General features: G+C 33.2%; 1 protein-coding gene across 3 annotated transcripts; it reads right to left on the bottom strand.

Moving 5' to 3' along the window:
• Positions 1-833: 833 nt before the first annotated feature.
• scel (sciellin) lies at positions 834-16813 on the bottom strand. 3 transcript variants are annotated; one of them, XM_058785967.1, is made up of 42 exons: positions 16748-16812; positions 14586-14671; positions 13293-13340; positions 13089-13200; positions 12872-12934; positions 12690-12776; positions 11987-12022; positions 11673-11717; positions 11531-11590; positions 11287-11367; positions 10943-10996; positions 10811-10840; positions 10649-10720; positions 10492-10563; positions 10050-10103; positions 9590-9619; positions 9415-9477; positions 9249-9302; positions 8754-8783; positions 8579-8641; positions 8413-8466; positions 7907-7936; positions 7732-7794; positions 7555-7608; positions 7051-7080; positions 6877-6939; positions 6700-6753; positions 6205-6234; positions 6030-6092; positions 5864-5917; positions 5367-5396; positions 5186-5248; positions 5000-5053; positions 3529-3558; positions 3372-3428; positions 3213-3284; positions 2939-2995; positions 2803-2862; positions 2615-2683; positions 2422-2530; positions 1693-1795; positions 834-1606 (listed from the first exon to the last, which is right to left on the bottom strand). In XM_058785967.1, exons 3-42 carry the CDS (start codon positions 13330-13332, stop codon positions 1590-1592), a joined length of 2262 nt encoding a protein of 753 aa, XP_058641950.1. In that variant the 5' UTR covers positions 13333-13340; positions 14586-14671; positions 16748-16812; the 3' UTR covers positions 834-1589. The 3 variants fall into 3 exon arrangements, with proteins under 3 accessions (XP_058641950.1, XP_058641951.1, XP_058641952.1); XM_058785968.1 differs by lacking the exon at positions 16748-16812 and adding an exon at positions 16138-16188; XM_058785969.1 differs by lacking the exons at positions 5186-5248; positions 5367-5396; positions 5864-5917 and having other exon boundaries at positions 16748-16813.
• Between the last annotated feature and the right edge of the window lie 2697 nt (positions 16814-19510).

The raw sequence follows: 19510 nt of genomic DNA, 5'->3' as shown, positions 1-19510 counted from the left end.
ATTTGGCAAGGATGCATTAAATTGATCACAGAATTTACAGTGTTACAAAATATTTCTATTTCATATACATGCTGTTCTTTTGAACTTTCTATTCTTCAAAGAACCCACAAAAATATTAAGTAGCACAACTGTTTTCAACATCCTTGATTTCTGAAGGATCATGTGACACTAAATAATGATGCTGAAAATTCAGCTTTGCATCACAGAAATACATTCCATATTAAAATAGATTAATATAGAAAATAGAAATTGCAATAATATTTCACAACTGTTTTTATTGTATTTTGATCAAATAAATATCCTTGGTGAGCTTAAGATACTTAAACTTATCTTAAAAACTTAAGAAACATTTAAACTCTTATTGACCCCAAATGTTTGAATGGTAGTGGCCTATGTTTATATATTGGATGAAACATTAAACTCACAATTTTAGTGTTGTAAATGTATTAGTTTTTTATCACAATTTAAATGGTTTTACATTTCAGTCTTTCTATTTCAGAATTTCATGTTACATTCAATGTGTTACTTTGTAATTGTTTTGTAATTATTTGTAAATATTTCAAGCAATTTATCAAAGAAAATTGTTTCGAAGTAAATCCTAAACCTTTTGTGTGTGTGTGTGTATTTTGGACTGAACTTTTCTGCTGAATTTATTAAGAAATATTTCTTCAGTTTTCCATTATCTAATTTAAATATTTCAATTCGTTTAATTGGTAAATAGTGAATATTTTCCTGTATCCTCAATGTCAACTTCAATTCTGCTAGTCTTCATCATCTTCCAAGAAGTGTTTTTTTTTTTCTGTGGGAAATTAACGGCACAATAAACAAGCAACTGATTTAAAGAATTTTGTGATGAAGTTTAGTTGGTTTGTCTCCCTTTTGATAAAATTACAGAAATCCTAATAAAATCAACATTTTAAAGGATTAAAAGGTCAAATAATATCAAAATAACTTCAAGTTGACCCTCTCATGTAAAAAAAAAACAACAAAAAAAAACACTATCTGCAATGGCTAACTTTAGCTCTTTATTTGCATCCTCTTAGGAATCCTGTCATAAGATACGAGTTGAAGTGTCTGATCTTGATCACAGCATATTTCTGAAAGACTGTGATTCTTTAGAAATACTTACAACACAAGCATATTCAATTTATAGCTACAGTAGTGAAAGGTGCTGCATAATTTATCTCTGGAATGACGTTTAACCAGATCTGAACAATGAAAGACAATCAGATGAAAACTCAGGAGAAATATGATATTTTCTCATTATATACACATGTATGCTTTAATAATACAACAATAGTGAAGAAAAAACAAAGCAACTATTATCATGTATTAGGAAAATATTCTTCTTTAAAAATATTATTATTTTGGTAATTAGATAAGAGCCTTGTCGCATCATTGGGGAGAACAGCAATCAGTGCAATTAATAAACCCCAAAGTCTATTATCAGACAGAAGTCCACCACCATAAACTGTTTTATGCACTTCAAATGGGCTGAGTCCAAATCAAAGCCATGGGAAAGTTTTGGAAAAGGCAAGTATATTTGCTGTCTCTCTCATAACATCACTTCATTATTGCTAAATGTGGTTTCAGCGGAGCCATTTGCCTGTAAAACAAACATTTTTGTTTATTTAGTAAACACATTGACTGTATCATTCAGAATATTGAAAAACAGAGTAGAATGAGTCTTACCCTTAGTGACACCAAAGCAGCTTTCGCAGTGAATGGCACGACGGTACACCCACAAACTGTCCCCTGCCTTCAGGTGTCCCAGAGAAATATTACACACCCCACACTAAAAATAACAAAATAAAATAATAACAACAATAAACAGTTTTGAATTATTTTTCTTGAATAAAACATAACATTTTTATTATTATTTTGTTTTTATTGAAATTAAAATATGAAAATCATTATAGTTAAGTAACAATATAAAAAGACACACTTTTTAGTGCTGTCAAACAATTAATCGCGATTAATCGCATCCAAAATAAAAGTTTTTGTTTGCATAATATATGTATGTGTACTGTGTATATTTATTATGTATATATAAAGACACACACATGCATGTATATATTTCAGAAAAATGTATTTTTTTATATTAAATATATTTATTTATAATATTAATGATCTGAATATAAATATAGATTATTTTCAAAATATATACTGTATGTGTGTGTATTATATATACATAATAAATATACACAGAACACACACATATATTATGCAAACAAAAACTTTTATTTTGGATGAGATTAATCATTTGACAGCACTAGTTTTAATAAATTAATAACACCACCAAAAATCTTAATTAAAAAATAAAACGTTCATATTTCAATACTGCACTCATATCATTTTCATAAATACTGATTTAATGAAACTAATTACTACACATTTTTAAAGAGCTTAAAAATAACTAACCTTGAAACAACTTGAGTGACAGTTGATATTCATGTCATCCAGGACGATCTTTTCATCTGTATACATGTTTTTATGGCAGACTGTGCAAATGTCCTTCCCACTTACTACCCTGCAACAAAGCGATACGCATTTCACGTGTGCACTAAATATCACATCAAGCACAATTAAATATGTATTCTTTCTGCTTCCATACCTTTCCGGTGACGTGTACACAGTCGTGGTGGTTTTTGATGCGTGCGTGTCAGACAGGTAATCAACAGGCCTGTGGATAAAATCACGGAAGTACGTCTACAAACCTGGTCAAATGTAATTGGTAATTCTTGGAACAGAGTAGTGTTTTAATTGACAAGACATCTGAATATGTCGAAGTGGATACTGAACCTGCTCTCGGTGTATGATGTCCTGGTGTAAGAAGGACTTGTGACTGTACTCCAATCATCTCTATAAGCATTTAAAAATGACAAATTAGTGTAAAGATAAAGATAAAGATGCTCAACAATAAGAAATACCATCCTACCTCTCATTTGTTGAATACACGGTTCTGATGGATTTGGAGATGGATACATCCTCACGACTGTAGGAACGATAAAGGTCCATGATAGAATTAAACACTGCTGCAGTGAGAGTGAGGCTCTAATGGAAAATCATGAGCTCTAAGTATGAATGTGCACCTGCTTTTGTTGCTTTTAGCCTGTCAGTCGTAAGACTGGTTAAACTACTTAAAGGCCGAAGCAAATGTCAAACTCGCCACAAATGGGTTCACACCTTATAAATATGCAAATGTCACATACCTGCTGTCAGGTTTTGTGTTGGCTGACTTGATTGATGCAGGTATGAGAGTATCAAACAGTTGATCCTCAGTGCTGAAGAAAAGCATTGAGTCAGTGATGTTCTTTGTCTGAAAAGCATTGACGGGCGTGGAACTACTTGGAAATATGTCAGGTTCTTACCTCTTTGTGGATCGGATAGAATATGATGTTGTTTTAGTTGGTGAGACATCCTCCTTGCTGTAGGTTTTGATGATAGAATTGAACATGTCAAGAGGTTAATTAGAGCAGCCTTATTATTTCAGGCTAGTCAGCAAATTGTAAGCTGGGGTTACCGTACCTTGAAGTGGTCTTGACAGGTGAAGTTGGACTAGAAAAAAATAATAATAGGTTTTAGGTCAACACAATCAAAATACAACAAAAATATAAAAATTAAATATAGCTAAAACATCAGCAACAAAATTAAGAGATTTTGTGTAGGTTAGATTTTACTATAGTGGTTTATTATCAAAAAGATTTGAATGATTATGTTTTAATAATGTTTTGTCTTGCTTTAAAGTACACTTATTGTAATGTGTTGACTAGCATGCATGTAAAATATGTGATTATAATTAACAGTAGTTTTTTTTTATTATTAAATATTTCTTTTAAAGTTGATATATTTTAAAGGCAAAAAACGCAGTTTCCTAATTACAAATGTATTTGAATACATGACATACATGTTTCAATAGAAATTAAGTATACATTATAAAATGTGTCTGTACATTCAGCAAGACAATATAATGATGAAATTACATTTAATTATGTGACCCTGGACCACAAAACCAAGTCTTAAGTGTCAATTTTTTTGAAATAAGCTTTCCATTGATGTATGGTTTGTTAGGATCGGACAATATTTGGCCGAGATACAACTATTTGAATATCTGAAATCTGAGGGTGCAAAAAAAAATCAAAATATTGAGAAAATCGCCTTTAAAGTTGTCCAAATGAATTCTTAGCAATGCATATTACTAATCAAAAATGACGTTTTGATATATTTACAGTAGTATATTTACAAAATATCTTCATGGAATACTTGATATACTAATGATTTTTAGCATAAACGAAAAATCTATAATTTTGACCCATACAGTGTATATTTGGCTATTGCTACAAATACACCCCAGCGACTTAAGACTGGTTTTGTGGTCCAGGGTCACATATGTACTTTAGTCCTCTTTAAGTGGGTCAAGTTCAACTCACTGCATTTAATTTAAATGCAAACTATAATACAATTGAATTAAATTGCAATTACCATGCAATTAAGGGTCTGAAAACATTACATTCAGTTCACACTCAAGTATGTTCTTTTATAAGTATGCTAAAGTATAGTTTTTCACAAGGGATTCATTCGTAACATTTATAAAACAACTGAGGATTTTGACAAAATATGTAGCTCATTTATTTACCTATTCTATCAATGCATGATTATATGAAGAGTTCATTTGCAAAAATAGATAACTCCGTTTTAATCATGTTTTTTCATTGTACATTCCAATTAATCTCAATTAAACTGCAGTTGGGTTATTTTGATTAGGTTAAAAAATAAGTAAAGAAACAGCTAACTAACACAATAAAAACATAATAACATAATAAAAAACATGATTTTTGAAAATGTATTAGTTTTTGCAAATAAACTCTTCATATGGTTTGCTGCATTTTTAGCCACATAATTTTCCCGTTTTCCCCTGTTATCAGAATAGATGTCAGACACACAAGTCATTTGTAGGTCGTGACCCTTGGGTTGAGAAGCACTGATCAATGACACTCACACATCACTGATGTCCTTTGAAGACTTCACAGTAACCACTTCAGTCTTGTAGTCACTTTAGAGACACAAAACAAGTGCAGTGAGCAACAATTCAGTCTCTAAATGCAGGTTCATTTCATTGCACTGCACTGCACTGTTTTTTTTATTTTTTGCAATAAATACTAGAATTGTGATGTGAATCTTTCACCTCTTTGTGCTGTAGGATGTTGTATTAGTTGGTGAAACATCCTCCTTGGTGTAGGTCTTGATGCTGTAAATGAAATAGGTTAAGAGGTTAATAAAAGTTATAACCACATTTTTTCCAGGTTAGTCAGCAATCTGCAGCTGTATTTTTTTATGGTTATTCAGCAAAGCTGTGGTTACTGTACCTTGTAGTGGTCTTGACAGGTGAAGTTTGTCTAGACAAAAAGAATTGTGTTCATTGTTAATATATACACAAAATTAAAAACAAACACACAAAAACATTAATTGAATTATGAAATCATATCATTTTACACATATTTTAAATTGCACATAAAGTGTTCACAACGCAGTATACCAAAATAGTTTGTTTGAAACCACACAGAAATGTCCTTAAAACAAAATACTGAAATTCATTAACATGAGCTGTATTGGCCCAACAACATGAAAAAAATATTAACATTACATAAGCTGAATAAGAAAATTATTTTTGTTTACTAAATGTAATCAACAAAATGTATGGCATAAGTTGTTTCTATTCAATTTATGCATGCATATATGGTAAGTTGCCAGGAGTATTGCTATTTAGCATTTTCCCATGCTGTCTGTGATGGTCAAATCAGACACACAAGTCATTTGTAGGTCGTGACCCTTGGGTTGAGAAGCACTGATCTATGACACTCACACATCACTGATGTCCTTTGAAGACTTCACAGTAACCACTTCAGTCTTGTAGTCACTTTAGAGATACAAAACAAGTGCAGTGAGCAACGATTCAGTCTCTAAATGCAAGTTCACGTCATTGCACGGCATTATATTTTGCAATAAGAATTGTGATGTGAATCTTTCACCTCTTTGTGCTGTAGGATGTTGTTTTAGTTGGTGAAACATCCTCCTTGGTGTAGGTCTTGACGCTGTAAATGAAATAGGTTAAGAGGTTAATAAAAGTTATAACCACATTTTTTCCAGGTTAGTCAACAATCTGCAGCTGTATTCTTTCTGGTTAGTCAGCAAGGCTGTGGTTACCTTGTAGTGGTCTTGACAGGTGAAGTTGGTCTAGACAAAAATAATTATGTTCATTGTTAATATATACACAAAGTTAAAAACAAACACACAAAAACATTAACTGAATTAAGAAATCATCATTTTACACATATTTTAAATTGCACATCAAGCGCTCACAACGCAGTATACCAAAATAGTTTGTTTGAAACCACACAGAAATATCCTTAAAACAGAATACTGAAATTCATTAGCATGAACTGTATTGGCCCAACAACATGAAAAAAATATTAACATTACATAAGCTGAATAAGAAAATGATTTTTGTTTACTAAATGTAATCAACAAACTGTATGGCATAAGTTGTTTCTATTCAATTTATGCATGCATATATGGTAAGTTGCCAGGAGTATTGCTATTTAGCATTTTCCCATGCTGTCTGTGATGGTCAAATCAGACACACAAGTCATTTGTAGGTCGTGACGCTTGGGTTGAGAAGCACTGATCTATGACACTCACACATCACTGATGTCCTTTGAAGACTTCACAGTAACCACTTCAGTCTTGTAGTCACTTTAGAGACACAAAACAAGTGCAGTGAGCAACAATTCAGGCTCTAAATGCAAGTTCATGTCATTGCACGGCATTATATTTTGCAATAAGAATTGTGATGTGAACAATCTCTTAAGTGCCCACCTCTTTGTGCTGTAGGATGTTGTTTTAGTTGGTGAAACATCCTCCTTGGTGTAGGTCTTGACGCTGTAAATGAAATAGGTTAAGAGGTTAATAAAAGATATAACCACATTTTTCCAGGTTAGTCAACAATCTGCAGCTGTATTCTTTCTGGTTAGTCAGCAAGGCTGTGGTTACCTTGTAGTGGTCTTGACAGGTGAAGTTGGTCTAGACAAAAATAATTATGTTCATTGTTAATATATACACAAAATTAAAAACAAACACACAAAAACATTAATTGAATTATGAAATCATATCATTTTACACATATTTTAAATTGCACATAAAGTGTTCACAACGCAGCATACCAAAATAGTTTGTTTGAAACCACACAGAAATGTCCTTAAAACAAAATACTGAAATTCATTAACATGAGCTGTATTGGCCCAACAACATGAAAAAATATTAACATTACATAAGCTGAATAAGAAAATTATTTTTGTTTACTAAATGTAATCAACAAAATGTATGACATAACTTTAAAAGTTGTTTCTATTCAATTTATGCATGCATATATGGTAAGTTGCCAGGAGTATTGCTATTTAGCATTTTCCCATGCTGTCTGTGATGGTCAAATCAGACACACAAGTCATTTGTAGGTCGTGACGCTTGGGTTGAGAAGCACTGATCTATGACACTCACACATCACTGATGTCCTTTGAAGACTTCACAGTAACCACTTCAGTCTTGTAGTCACTTTAGAGACACAAAACAAGTGCAGTGAGCAACAATTCAGGCTCTAAATGCAAGTTCATGTCATTGCACGGCATTATATTTTGCAATAAGAATTGTGATGTGAACAATCTCTTAAGTGCCCACCTCTTTGTGCTGTAGGATGTTGTTTTAGTTGGTGAAACATCCTCCTTGGTGTAGGTCTTGACGCTGTAAATGAAATAGGTTAAGAGGTTAATAAAAGATATAACCACATTTTTTCCAGGTTAGTCAACAATCTGCAGCTGTATTCTTTCTGGTTAGTCAGCAAGGCTGTGGTTACCTTGTAGTGGTCTTGACAGGTGAAGTTGGTCTAGACAAAAATAATTATGTTCATTGTTAATATATACACAAAATTAAAAACAAACACACAAAAACATTAATTGAATTATGAAATCATATCATTTTACACATATTTTAAATTGCACATAAAGTGTTCACAACGCAGCATACCAAAATAGTTTGTTTGAAACCACACAGAAATGTCCTTAAAACAAAATACTGAAATTCATTAACATGAGCTGTATTGGCCCAACAACATGAAAAAAAATATTAACATTACATAAGCTGAATAAGAAAATTATTTTTGTTTACTAAATGTAATCAACAAAATGTATGACATAACTTTAAAAGTTGTTTCTATTCAATTTATGCATGCATATATGGTAAGTTGCCAGGAGTATTGCTATTTAGCATTTTCCCATGCTGTCTGTGATGGTCAAATCAGACATACAAGTCATTTGTAGGTCGTGACGCTTGGGTTGAGAAGCACTGATCTATGAAACTCACACATCACTGATGTCCTTTGAAGACTTCACAGTAACCACTTCAGTCTTGTAGTCACTTTAGAGATACAAAACAAGTGCAGTGAGCAACGATTCAGTCTCTAAATGCAAGTTCATGTCATTGCACGGCATTATATTTTGCAATAAGAATTGTGATGTGAATCTTTCACCTCTTTGTGCTGTAGGATGTTGTTTTAGTTGGTGAAACATCCTCCTTGGTGTAGGTCTTGACGCTGTAAATGAAATAGGTTAAGAGGTTAATAAAAGTTATAACTACATTTTTTCCAGGTTAGTCAGCCATCTGCAGCTGTATTCTTTCTGGTTAGTCAGCAAGGCTGTGGTTACCTTGTAGTGGTCTTGACAGGTGAAGTTGGTCTAGACAAAAAGAATTGTGTTCATTGTTAATATATACACAAAGTTAAAAACAAACACACAAAAACATTAACTGAATTAAGAAATCATCATTTTACACATATTTTAAATTGCACATCAAGCGCTCACAACGCAGTATACCAAAATAGTTTGTTTGAAACCACACAGAAATGTCCTTAAAACAGAATACTGAAATTCATTAGCATGAACTGTATTGGTCCAACAACATGAAAAAAATATTAACATCACATAAGCTGAATAAGAAAATTATTTTTGTTTACTAAATGTAATCAACAAATTGTATGGCATAAGTTGTTTCTATTCAATTTATGCATGCATATATGGTAAGTTGCCAGGAGTATTGCTATTTAGCATTTTCCCATGCTGTCTGTGATTGTCAAATCAGACACACAAGTCATTTGTAGGTCGTGACCCTTGGGTTGAGAAGCACTGATCAATGACACTCACACATCACTGATGTCCTTTGATGACTTCACAGTAACCACTTCAGTCTTGTAGTCACTTTAGAGATACAAAACAAGTGCAGTGAGCAACGATTCAGTCTCTAAATGCAAGTTCATGTCATTGCACGGCATTATATTTTGCAATAAGAATTGTGATGTGAATCTTTCACCTCTTTGTGCTGTAGGATGTTGTTTTAGTTGGTGAAACATCCTCCTTGGTGTAGGTCTTGACGCTGTAAATGAAATAGGTTAAGAGGTTAATAAAAGTTATAACTACATTTTTTCCAGGTTAGTCAACAATCTGCAGCTGTATTCTTTCTGGTTAGTCAGCAAGGCTGTGGTTACCTTGTAGTGGTCTTGACAGGTGAAGTTGGTCTAGACAAAAAGAATTACAGGTTCAGTATTAATATACATACACCATTAAAACAAACACACACAAAAAACGGTATCTGAATTATGAGATCATATCAGATTACACAGATTTTACATTGCACTTGAAGTGGTGGCATGACAAGGTATCCCAATAGTTTATTGTTCAAAAGCACACAGAAATATCCTTAAAATCACCACAGTATGAAAAAGTTATTAACATTGCATAAGCTGAACAGGAAAACTGATTTTGATTTCTAAATGTAAACAAAAAACAAATGAGAATAGTTTTTTTTTGCGATTTTATTATGCATGCATATATGTTTGCATTTGACTATTTTTCTTTTTTATAGTATTTTTTATTTGTCTCGCATTGCTATCCATCATTGGTAAGTCGTGACCCTTGGGTTGAGAAGCACTGATCTATGACACTCACACATCAATGATGTCCTTTGATGACTTCACAGTAACCACTTCAGTCTTGTAGTCACTTTAGAGACACAAAACAAGTTAATTATTTTCTACAATAAATACTAGATTTTTACTATCAGTTGTGGACCTAGAATATTATTGCATGCTGAAGTTGATATCTTTCTTAATGTGGAGTAGGATGTTGAGTTAAGTTTATAGTAGTGTTGTCAAACGATTAATCGTGATTAATCGCATCCCAAATAAAAGTTTTTGTTTACATAATATATGTATATTTATTATGTATATATAAATACACACACATGCTGTATTTATACTGTATATACCCATAATAAATATACACAGAACACACACATATATTATGCAAACAAAAACTTTTATTTGGGATGCGATTAATCGCGATTAATCGTTTGACAACACTAGTTTATAGATATGCAAATACCACATACCTGCTGCCAGGTTTTGTATTGGCTGATTTGATCGATGTTGGTATGAGGGTATCAAACAGTTGATCCTCAGTGCTGAAGAAAAGCATTCAGTCAGTGATGTTCTTTGTTTTACGATGACTGAAAAGCATGCACTTATAATTATTGGTCAGATTCTCACCTCTTTGTGGATCCGACAGAATATGATGTTGTTTTAGTTGGTGAAACATCCTCTTTGGTGTAGGTTTTGATGCTAGAATTGAACATGTTAAGAGGTTAAGAAAGCAGCCACATTTGCTCAGTTTAGTCAGCAATCTAAACAAGGCTAAGCGAGTTACTGTACCTTGTGGTGGTCTTGACAGGTGAGGTTGGTCTAAAAAAATTATTATAGGTTTAATTTTAATACACTCCAAAAATAAAGTAAAAGATTAACTGAATTATTAGATTAACTTCACATTTTATAACACTCACTCACCCATCAACAGTGTCCTTTGATGACTTGACAGTAATAACATCAGTCTTGTAACCACTTCAGGAACAGATAGCATGTGCAGTGAGACATAGATTGACAATTTTGCACATTTGAGCCACAAATGAATATTAAAATAATTGAATTAGATAACATAGATGACAACATATCAAACCAACACATTTATCTTATTTGAACAGTATATCTATTAGTTATCATCTACAACCAAACACATTTTTAAAATTTGTGTGGAAAGTGTGTTTGTGCTATTTCTTTAAACTAAATGTCACTTGTTTTGACATGAATTTTTATTCAAATATATGAATGCATATTGAATTGAGTTGATTTACCCAGAACTCTTGGTGTTTAAATCTGTCAGGTCTTTATTGGTGAGTGTTTCAGACTTGGTAGATGATTTCACCACATCCTGCCTATAAGGACCAGAAGACAACACAGTTTAGAATAGTTAAATTCTGCCTGTATGAACTGACCTTGACATTCATAACATGTTCCACGATTGCAGGCAAAGATGATTGTAGTGTGAAATAGTTGTGACAGATTTGACATTGACATGATGTCCTTTCAGCATCTTACTTGGTAGTGGTCACAGTTGTCTCGGTACCATCTTTGATTGTTGTTATTGTAGAAGTAGAGCTGAAAGAGCAATCATCAGGTTTGTAAGAAGCTAGTCTTCATTCATTCAGTCATTTAAGCAGGTGTGTCTCAGAGGCGTTACCTTTTCCTTGGCTCCGTTTTCACTGTTGTTTTAGTTCCTGTGGTTCTGTAGAGTTGGGTTGGGAAGATAATTGAGCTCTTAAAATGTTTTAAATTCCCACCATTTTTGGCTTCTGAACACTCTTACAAACAGGTTTTAAATACAGCAAACATTGGTGAGTAATCATGCTGTAAATGTAAATTTACATTCTTCAACAGATTAAGTATTATTGTGCTGTATAATACTCTGTTATTATCCTAAACTAAGTTCAAGATTTTTACTATGAGACAGATTTAAACAATAAACGTCATGATTTTTCAGTGTTCATATTTTACCTGGTTTCATTCAGTTTGTCCTGGCTGCCACCAAATCTACACATTGAAATCAATCAGTGAGACCATTTGATGAGATTTCATTACATACACTTTCTCCAAAGAACCCATTTCTTCTACATCAGAAATCTTGCTTCGGTAAATCATAATTATGACATAAAAGTCTAAATTATGAGATACCAAGTCATAATTATGAGACAAAAAAGTAGAAATTGTGGGAGCTAAAATCATAATTATGAAAAACAATACATACTAAGTCATAACTATAAGTTAAAAAATAGAAATTGTCATATTATGAGTTTGTCATAACTATTACTTTTTATCTCTTTTTGACTTTTTATGTCATCATTTCAACATTTTTTCAATTTTGACTTTGTATCTCAATTACGACATTTTATATCAATTATAACATAATCCAACTTCTGTCATCATTCTGAATTATCATCTCATAATTATGACTTGGTATCTCAATCTTGACTTTTTACCTCTTATAATGTATAATTGCTGCATCAATTTTTTAAATCTTATAATTAAAAATTTTGGGTCATAATTTTGATTTAACAGTTGTTTTTTCTTATGTGGCAGAAATGGGCCTCCATACTAGTGAGTATTGTTTTGTACTGTGTAATCTGCTGCACATTTGTAACACATTTGGTAAAATGTTTGATGTAAGAAAGTCTTAAGTGAGTCTTCCGCAGTGTATTACCTTTTAGTGAGAGCTTGGACAGAGGTACCTGGTGAAGTGATGACAGTGCTGGTTTTGCCCTCGGTTTTGCTAGTTTTATCTTGAGGGCTTCATGAAAAAAAAGAGAATAAGGATCTCATAGTACAATTTTTAATAGCAACATGTTGATCTACACACAAAAGTGCTTTGACGAGATTACCCACTTGACAAGGTTTTCGTTGGACTTGTAACGACTCAGAACACTTTTGCCGAAGTTCGAACCACGTCTGTTGAGAGAAGGGAAACTAAATTCAGCTTGTCAGTTGTTTAGTCTGTCAAACACACGCAAATCCCACTGACATAAATATTACAGAGGCGTGATGTTAAACAAGTTATGTCTGTCTGGTTTGCTGTTAATTGATGAATGTGTTGAAAACTTACTCGACTTGTTCGTTCTCGTTCACATTTGTCTTAATCCAGCTATTGTCCTTCAGCAAGGATTTCTTTTTGCCGTCATCCACTGTTTTAGTGGATCTAGTGCTTGAAGTTGTAACTGTTTTCAATAAAAAAATAAATAATAATAATAGGTAAATAAAATGAGTTGATTATGGATGATGTATTACGAAAGCAATGCATTTTTCTCACCTGTTTGGGGTTTACTGTATGACTTTGGAGTGAAAGACATGGTTTACTCTGTAAGATGGAATTGATACACATTATTACATTTGCAGTAGATACAGTGCAGTCACTTCCAACAAGGCTACCATCCACAAGATGGTGCCACTAGATGACATTATGAGTGTGTCAATGCAGCATCCAGTGCATTAAATGCATAATTTCACAAATCACGGTTAACACATTCCATTCCTAGTAGTGTTTGATGTAGCGCTGTCCTTTCACTTCATACCTTCCTGGATACACCCAAAACTAGTTTGTCCTGATCCCTGTACCGACACACCCTGTTCAAACACCTGCCACTGAAACCATAGCAACATTCTCATGCTTGGAAATAAACGTCAGATGTACTGAACATCACTCAGGAACATGGGAGGTTTCGCAGGATTTCTTGAAGCATAGGTTAAAACGTTGAATAAAAAACAAACTTTCTTTTGCCGATTTTCATACTTGGGTAGCTGACGTGAAATACTTGTAGGAAGCTGACCTGCTAAACTCCATCTAAAACAATATTTTACTCCTTCTTTTTTAATTATTATGCATGCCGCTTCTATGACATACTTTTAGAGAGACTACACATTTGAATATACTGTAATACCCGTTTTATATTTTTTAAATAAACAATAAGGAATTTATATGATAACATTTAAACAATAAGGAAACATTTGTATGATATTAATGCATCATATAAACGTATATCATACATTTTAACATGAAATCTTGTTGTTTATTTAAAAGTCCACATACACATTATGCATTAACTACCCATTTATAAAAAAAACAATTACAAATCAGAATAATCTCTGTGGGAATTCACAATGTTTTGCAAATCATCATTATAAAAAAATAACAGTCCTGGAAAAACTACTATATGGAGAAACTGATTGATTTGAGAAGAAAACCACTGTCACACTTTTGATTAATAGAAGCACTATTCTAATTTGATTTTTGAAAAACTACAGTAAATGTCATGTCCTTCAATCTCACCTTGACATTGTAAACTGTTCTTTACTAAGACTGCACTGTGTAACTACTAAATACTAAACCATGTTTAATTACAGCCATACAATACATCCATTTCACAAGAGAATCCATTTAAATGAACATGCTTTAGAATTGATCACTAACCTAAAAACCCCTTGATTTTACAAATAAATAGACTAAAAATATTAACCATGAAAATGACTGACATATAATTAGAACAGAATTCGTAGACACACATATACACAGATAAAAGTCTATGTGGTTAGAAAACAGTCATACCTCAGTATTTCAGGTGCGCGGGATGTGATAGAGGTTAGGTGAGAATAACATACAGTTTACTGCTCTTCCCCTCTTACATATTTGACCTGGGTAGGGAAGGCAAGACCAGTGAAAGGTGTGGCTTCATATGACACACACCAGAGCAACTGAACCTGAACTGTCAGCACAGCTATGTCACTGTAGTTTACAGTAGGGGTGTGTTTTCATGTGGTCTTTCCCTCCAGCTGATGAAAAGCACTAAGTAATGAATGGCAGGACATCAGCAGCCAACTGTCTGTCTTGGAAACTATGTGAAAGCCGCCGTAACAAACTCCACCGAGATGTCAAGATAAAACTGTTTGGGGTGTTGCTTTCAAGGTTTACAAGTTCAAAAGTCTGTAATTCTGATTGTTTATTGCTTATAACATTTTTGCCAGCAATGATTGTAGTTCAGAATCAAGCACTTACTGGAATCAAAACTTAATGTTTCATTCAAATAATTACTTGTTTCTTTATAATAGTGAAGTAAATAAAGTAAAACCTACACCATATTTTTAGTGTACACTAAAAAAATGATTTGTCGAAATTGTAAATTAACTAAAGATGTTATTGTATGTTTACAATAATAGAGTGTTTTACAAGAAGATACTTTTTAGTATTTCTACTTCAAAATTTCAGTTAATTCAATGTCACTTGCCATTTCTTTGTAATTATTTGTGAAATTTACTAGCGATTATGATTTCAGCACTATTTTTCAGTGCACTAGATTTTTCAAAGTTGTAAATAAAATTAAAATGATTGGAGTATGTTTTACTAGAAAATACTATTCTAGTCTTTCTACTTCAAAATGTACAAAAGTTTCTTGCCATTTCTTTGTAGTTACTTGTGAAATGTAGAGTGAAAAGTATTTCAAAGTAAATCCTATACTATTTTTTCAGTGTACTAGAGCAGGCTGAAATCAAAGTTACATGGTGAAGGCTTGGCGATAATACATTATAAAATGATATAGACAGCTCTGAACCTCAGAAGATAAAATCCTCTGAGCCGGAAAAGATTTTTTGGTTGTTCTAAAATGAACAGGGGTGTTGTTGCAGAAGCATGTGGCTTGTTAGGTTTGTGCTTTATTGTGGGAGGGTTACATCAAATGTAATGTAAGATATAGTAGGCCATGTCTGACAGAAAATATGAAGAGTATGTCTGTGGGGTGTGACACTGCGGTTCATGTTAATCACACCCTTTCTAAATAGTTTTAAAGTGTGTAATATGCAAAAGACAATGAAACTTGGTGACATTCGATGAGGAAGAAGCTGCTTCTTATGTCACACTAAACATTCCTCATCATTTTAATGCAAATATTAATGTTTGCAAATACAAGGTTTGGAGTGAGAATACAATGATTGATTAAAGTTGGACATTTAAAAGAGTTTCTGTTGTTGACGTTTTTGCGGTTAATATAGTGGAACTTGTGGTTAGGTTAGTCGTTTCATTCAATGAGTATAGCTGTGCTAACTTCAATGCAGTAACAAATTAAAAGTATATGTCTAAAATAAAGTACGTTTGTGTGAACACTTGCCTTATTAAAAACGACTGATCATACGTCCCCTATTCCAGGACATTTCTAAATTGCCCAAAGTGTCCAGATTTCGCCTTTGTTTTCATACTTGCTGACGGTAATGACTGAAAAGTGGTTAGACCAATGGCATGCAGGCATTGTACTTAATTGACCAATCGTGTGTGCGAGGAGGCGGGTTTCTACAGAGCAACAACACAACGGAACTACTCGCATAACGAATGCGAACTGTAGAGAACACATCAATTCATTAATTTAACTTTTTAAGTTAGGATTTTACTCAATTCCATTTGTGAAATTTATTGCAAAATAAAGTGTAGATGAATGGATGCATACTGAATCGCACTATTCTTTCAGTGGGTAGTAGAAGAAATTCATACTTCTGAATCAGTATTAAATGTGATGCATATGACTGATCTTGATTCAGTTTAGCCTAAAAGTCATAACAAACTTGTGTTTATGAGAAAGTAGCAGACATGACTATTTTGTGACATATAAAGAGATTAATTAGGTCTATATTAGGTGAATTGGCAGCTTTAAATAAATTGCCTTTGAAAACTACAAGCTCTGTTATTCTTTATGAAGATAAACTTGAAATACTTTTCACTTGTACCTTTCTGGAAGTTTCTAGTGATCCTGTAGACCTTGATTAGCTGGTTCAGGTGTGTTTAATCAGGGCTGGAAAGTGGCCCTTCAGGAGCAGGATTGGACAGCTCTTCTATTTACAAATGAATAAATAGATTAAACATAACTTATTAACAGTAAATCATAGTCGTAATTTAGATTTTGTTTGAGAGGTTTGACAAAGTGAGTCATATAGGCCTATATCATCAGATATTCATAAAATTTCTCAAATATTGTAGTGCTTTGATCCTTTTTGTGCACATTTACTCTGTTCTTTTATCAAGTTCTCTTGTAAGGTTTTCTTTTTCTTTTTTCCCCAATCACTGAATCTAAAACATCCCATTGATTGTGTTAAATAAAGTGTCTCTGGAAAGGTGTCTTTATGAACAACGTTTTACTGTAGTAATATAAATTGGTATCATCATGAAAATGTAGTTGAAAAGTTAATGTTGTTTTACCATTAATTCTGGGTACATCAGATTGCAACACTGTTGTAATTATCCTTATACCTCAATATTGTTGCAAGAAAAGTTATTTAAAACCAACCTTATTTATAAGGTTAATTCAGTGAATCAAAATTGTATCATCATGCAACATGCTTATGATAGATAGATAGATAGATAGATAGATAGATAGGTAGGTAGATGTTTCTCACCACTAGATGGGGCAAGAAATTAAAAAGTTTGTGCCTGTGTCCCAATGTGGATACTATCCATCCTAAATACTATGTGATTTTAGTCATTTTCAATGCTTTTCAGGGCAGATAGGGTGGATAGTATGCACATTGTGAAGCAGGGCGTGTCTTATTTGCGTTCATGAACTTACTTGCAGTGACGTTTTAAAATGAAGAATTTCTAAGTAAGAATTTGTACCTTTCTCGCTGCATTAAACATTGTTTTAATTTTAGGATACATGTGCATATTGTGTTGTTAGAAACACATTTTCATCTTAAATGTTATTTGAAAAACAATCCTTACATATGTTCCACTATATAGGCTATTTGTTTTGACCGGGCGGGCAGAACTGAACGCAGGTGAAGGTGTTCTCTCAGTCTCACATCTATTACCATCACTGAAGCTGTGGGTGATTCACTGTAGAGTAACCGACTTCAGTGCTGCTGACACAACTCGAACCATTGTCTGTCTGTGACACAGTGAAGGGAGGAGGGCAAATGTCATCTCGGTATTTGTGTCCCCAGTCAGAGGACATTCACTGACCTTATTACTCTCACATAACTTTTTCTCACCTCTATCGCTCTTCCTGTTTTATAGACATCCACGTACATATTCTATTTGTCTCATACCTGCTGATCATACAAGTGTGAAATATTTGAAATTGGAACCATTATTTTCAATAGTACACTGTGGGTGGATTGTCTATTAGATTATTTATGATTATATTTTAAAGGCAAAGGTTGCATGAAGAATAATATAGTAATGTCCACTTAAATTTATGTCCCTTCTGCATTACCGTGTTTCAACTCTCTGAAGATTACCTCATACAGTGAGATATGCATTAATATTTTTATTTCAAAAGTTTCACTGTTGTTCAAAGATGACATGAAAACTGAAGTTTGCAAGGTTTACTTAAAGCTCTCTCCACAGAGGTGAGGTGACTGCTCCCGCCAAGACAATTGGCAATTATTTTTTACCAGTGAAGAGAAATGTTACATCTGAGAAGAGATCGTTGCGGGTATACAGAATTCATATCAAAGTGAAATGTTGCGGATACAAAGAGAATATATGGGTTGCAAGTCAACCCTATGTTTTAAAGTACCAGGGCCATAACCAAAACCAAAAACTTACTTATGGAAATAATATACTTTTTCTTTTAAATATATACCTTTAAGATTTGAAGTATGTTACACGTGCACATTCAATAAAATTAGGTGCACTTCTTTTTCACAAGGGGACACATACCTCCGATATATAGATTTGTAGGTTATCATTCATTTATTGATTGCTTGATTAAGCATTTGTGGAGATTTTTAATCCCTACATTTTTTTAATCCCTACATCAAGGTTATATCCCTCGTTCTATTGTAATAAAGGTCAGTGGACTGGTGCTTAGGGGTAGTCGTGGCCTAATGGTTAGGGAGTCGGGCCTGAAGGTTGCCGGATCGATTCTTGCACCGGCAGGAATTGAAGGTGGGGATTGTGAATGAACAGCACTCTCTGTTCAAGGCACCAAACCCCTAATTGCTCCCCGGGTGCTGGAGCAATAGCTGCCCACTGCTCCGGGTGTGTGTTCACTGTGTGTGTGTGTGTGCATTTGTTCACTACTCACTGCTGTGTGTGTGCACTTGGATGGGTTAAATGCAGAGCACTAATTTCGAGTATGGGTCACCATACTTGACAATACGTCACTAACTAATTTAGGTGGTAATCCTATGCCAGAAAACATGCCGTAACATAATCCATGGTAACACATTCTGACAACAAGACTAAGTTTATTTTTAAATTAATCTCTGACCAACTATGCATTATATTATTATTTCTGCTTAATATGATATTTCTGTCATCATTTATTCATCCTTATGTTGTTCCAAACCTGGGCCTATTATGTCTATCATTATAATGCCCCCTAAACAAAACAAAAACAAACAAACAAACAAAACAAAACAAGAAATTAAGTCATACATGTAATGACATGATGAGGGTGAATATATGATGACAGAATTTTAATTTTTGGGCGAACTATCTCTTTAAAGCCTGACTACTAGCCAAATAAATGAAACATGGTTAATTAGTTG

The sequence above is a fragment of the Onychostoma macrolepis genome, chromosome 09 (genome assembly GCF_012432095.1).
Source record: "Onychostoma macrolepis isolate SWU-2019 chromosome 09, ASM1243209v1, whole genome shotgun sequence".
Classification (NCBI taxonomy): Eukaryota; Metazoa; Chordata; class Actinopteri; order Cypriniformes; family Cyprinidae; genus Onychostoma; species Onychostoma macrolepis.
Note: the sequence above shows the minus strand (reverse complement) of the source record. Positions and strands in the feature narration are given on the sequence as shown.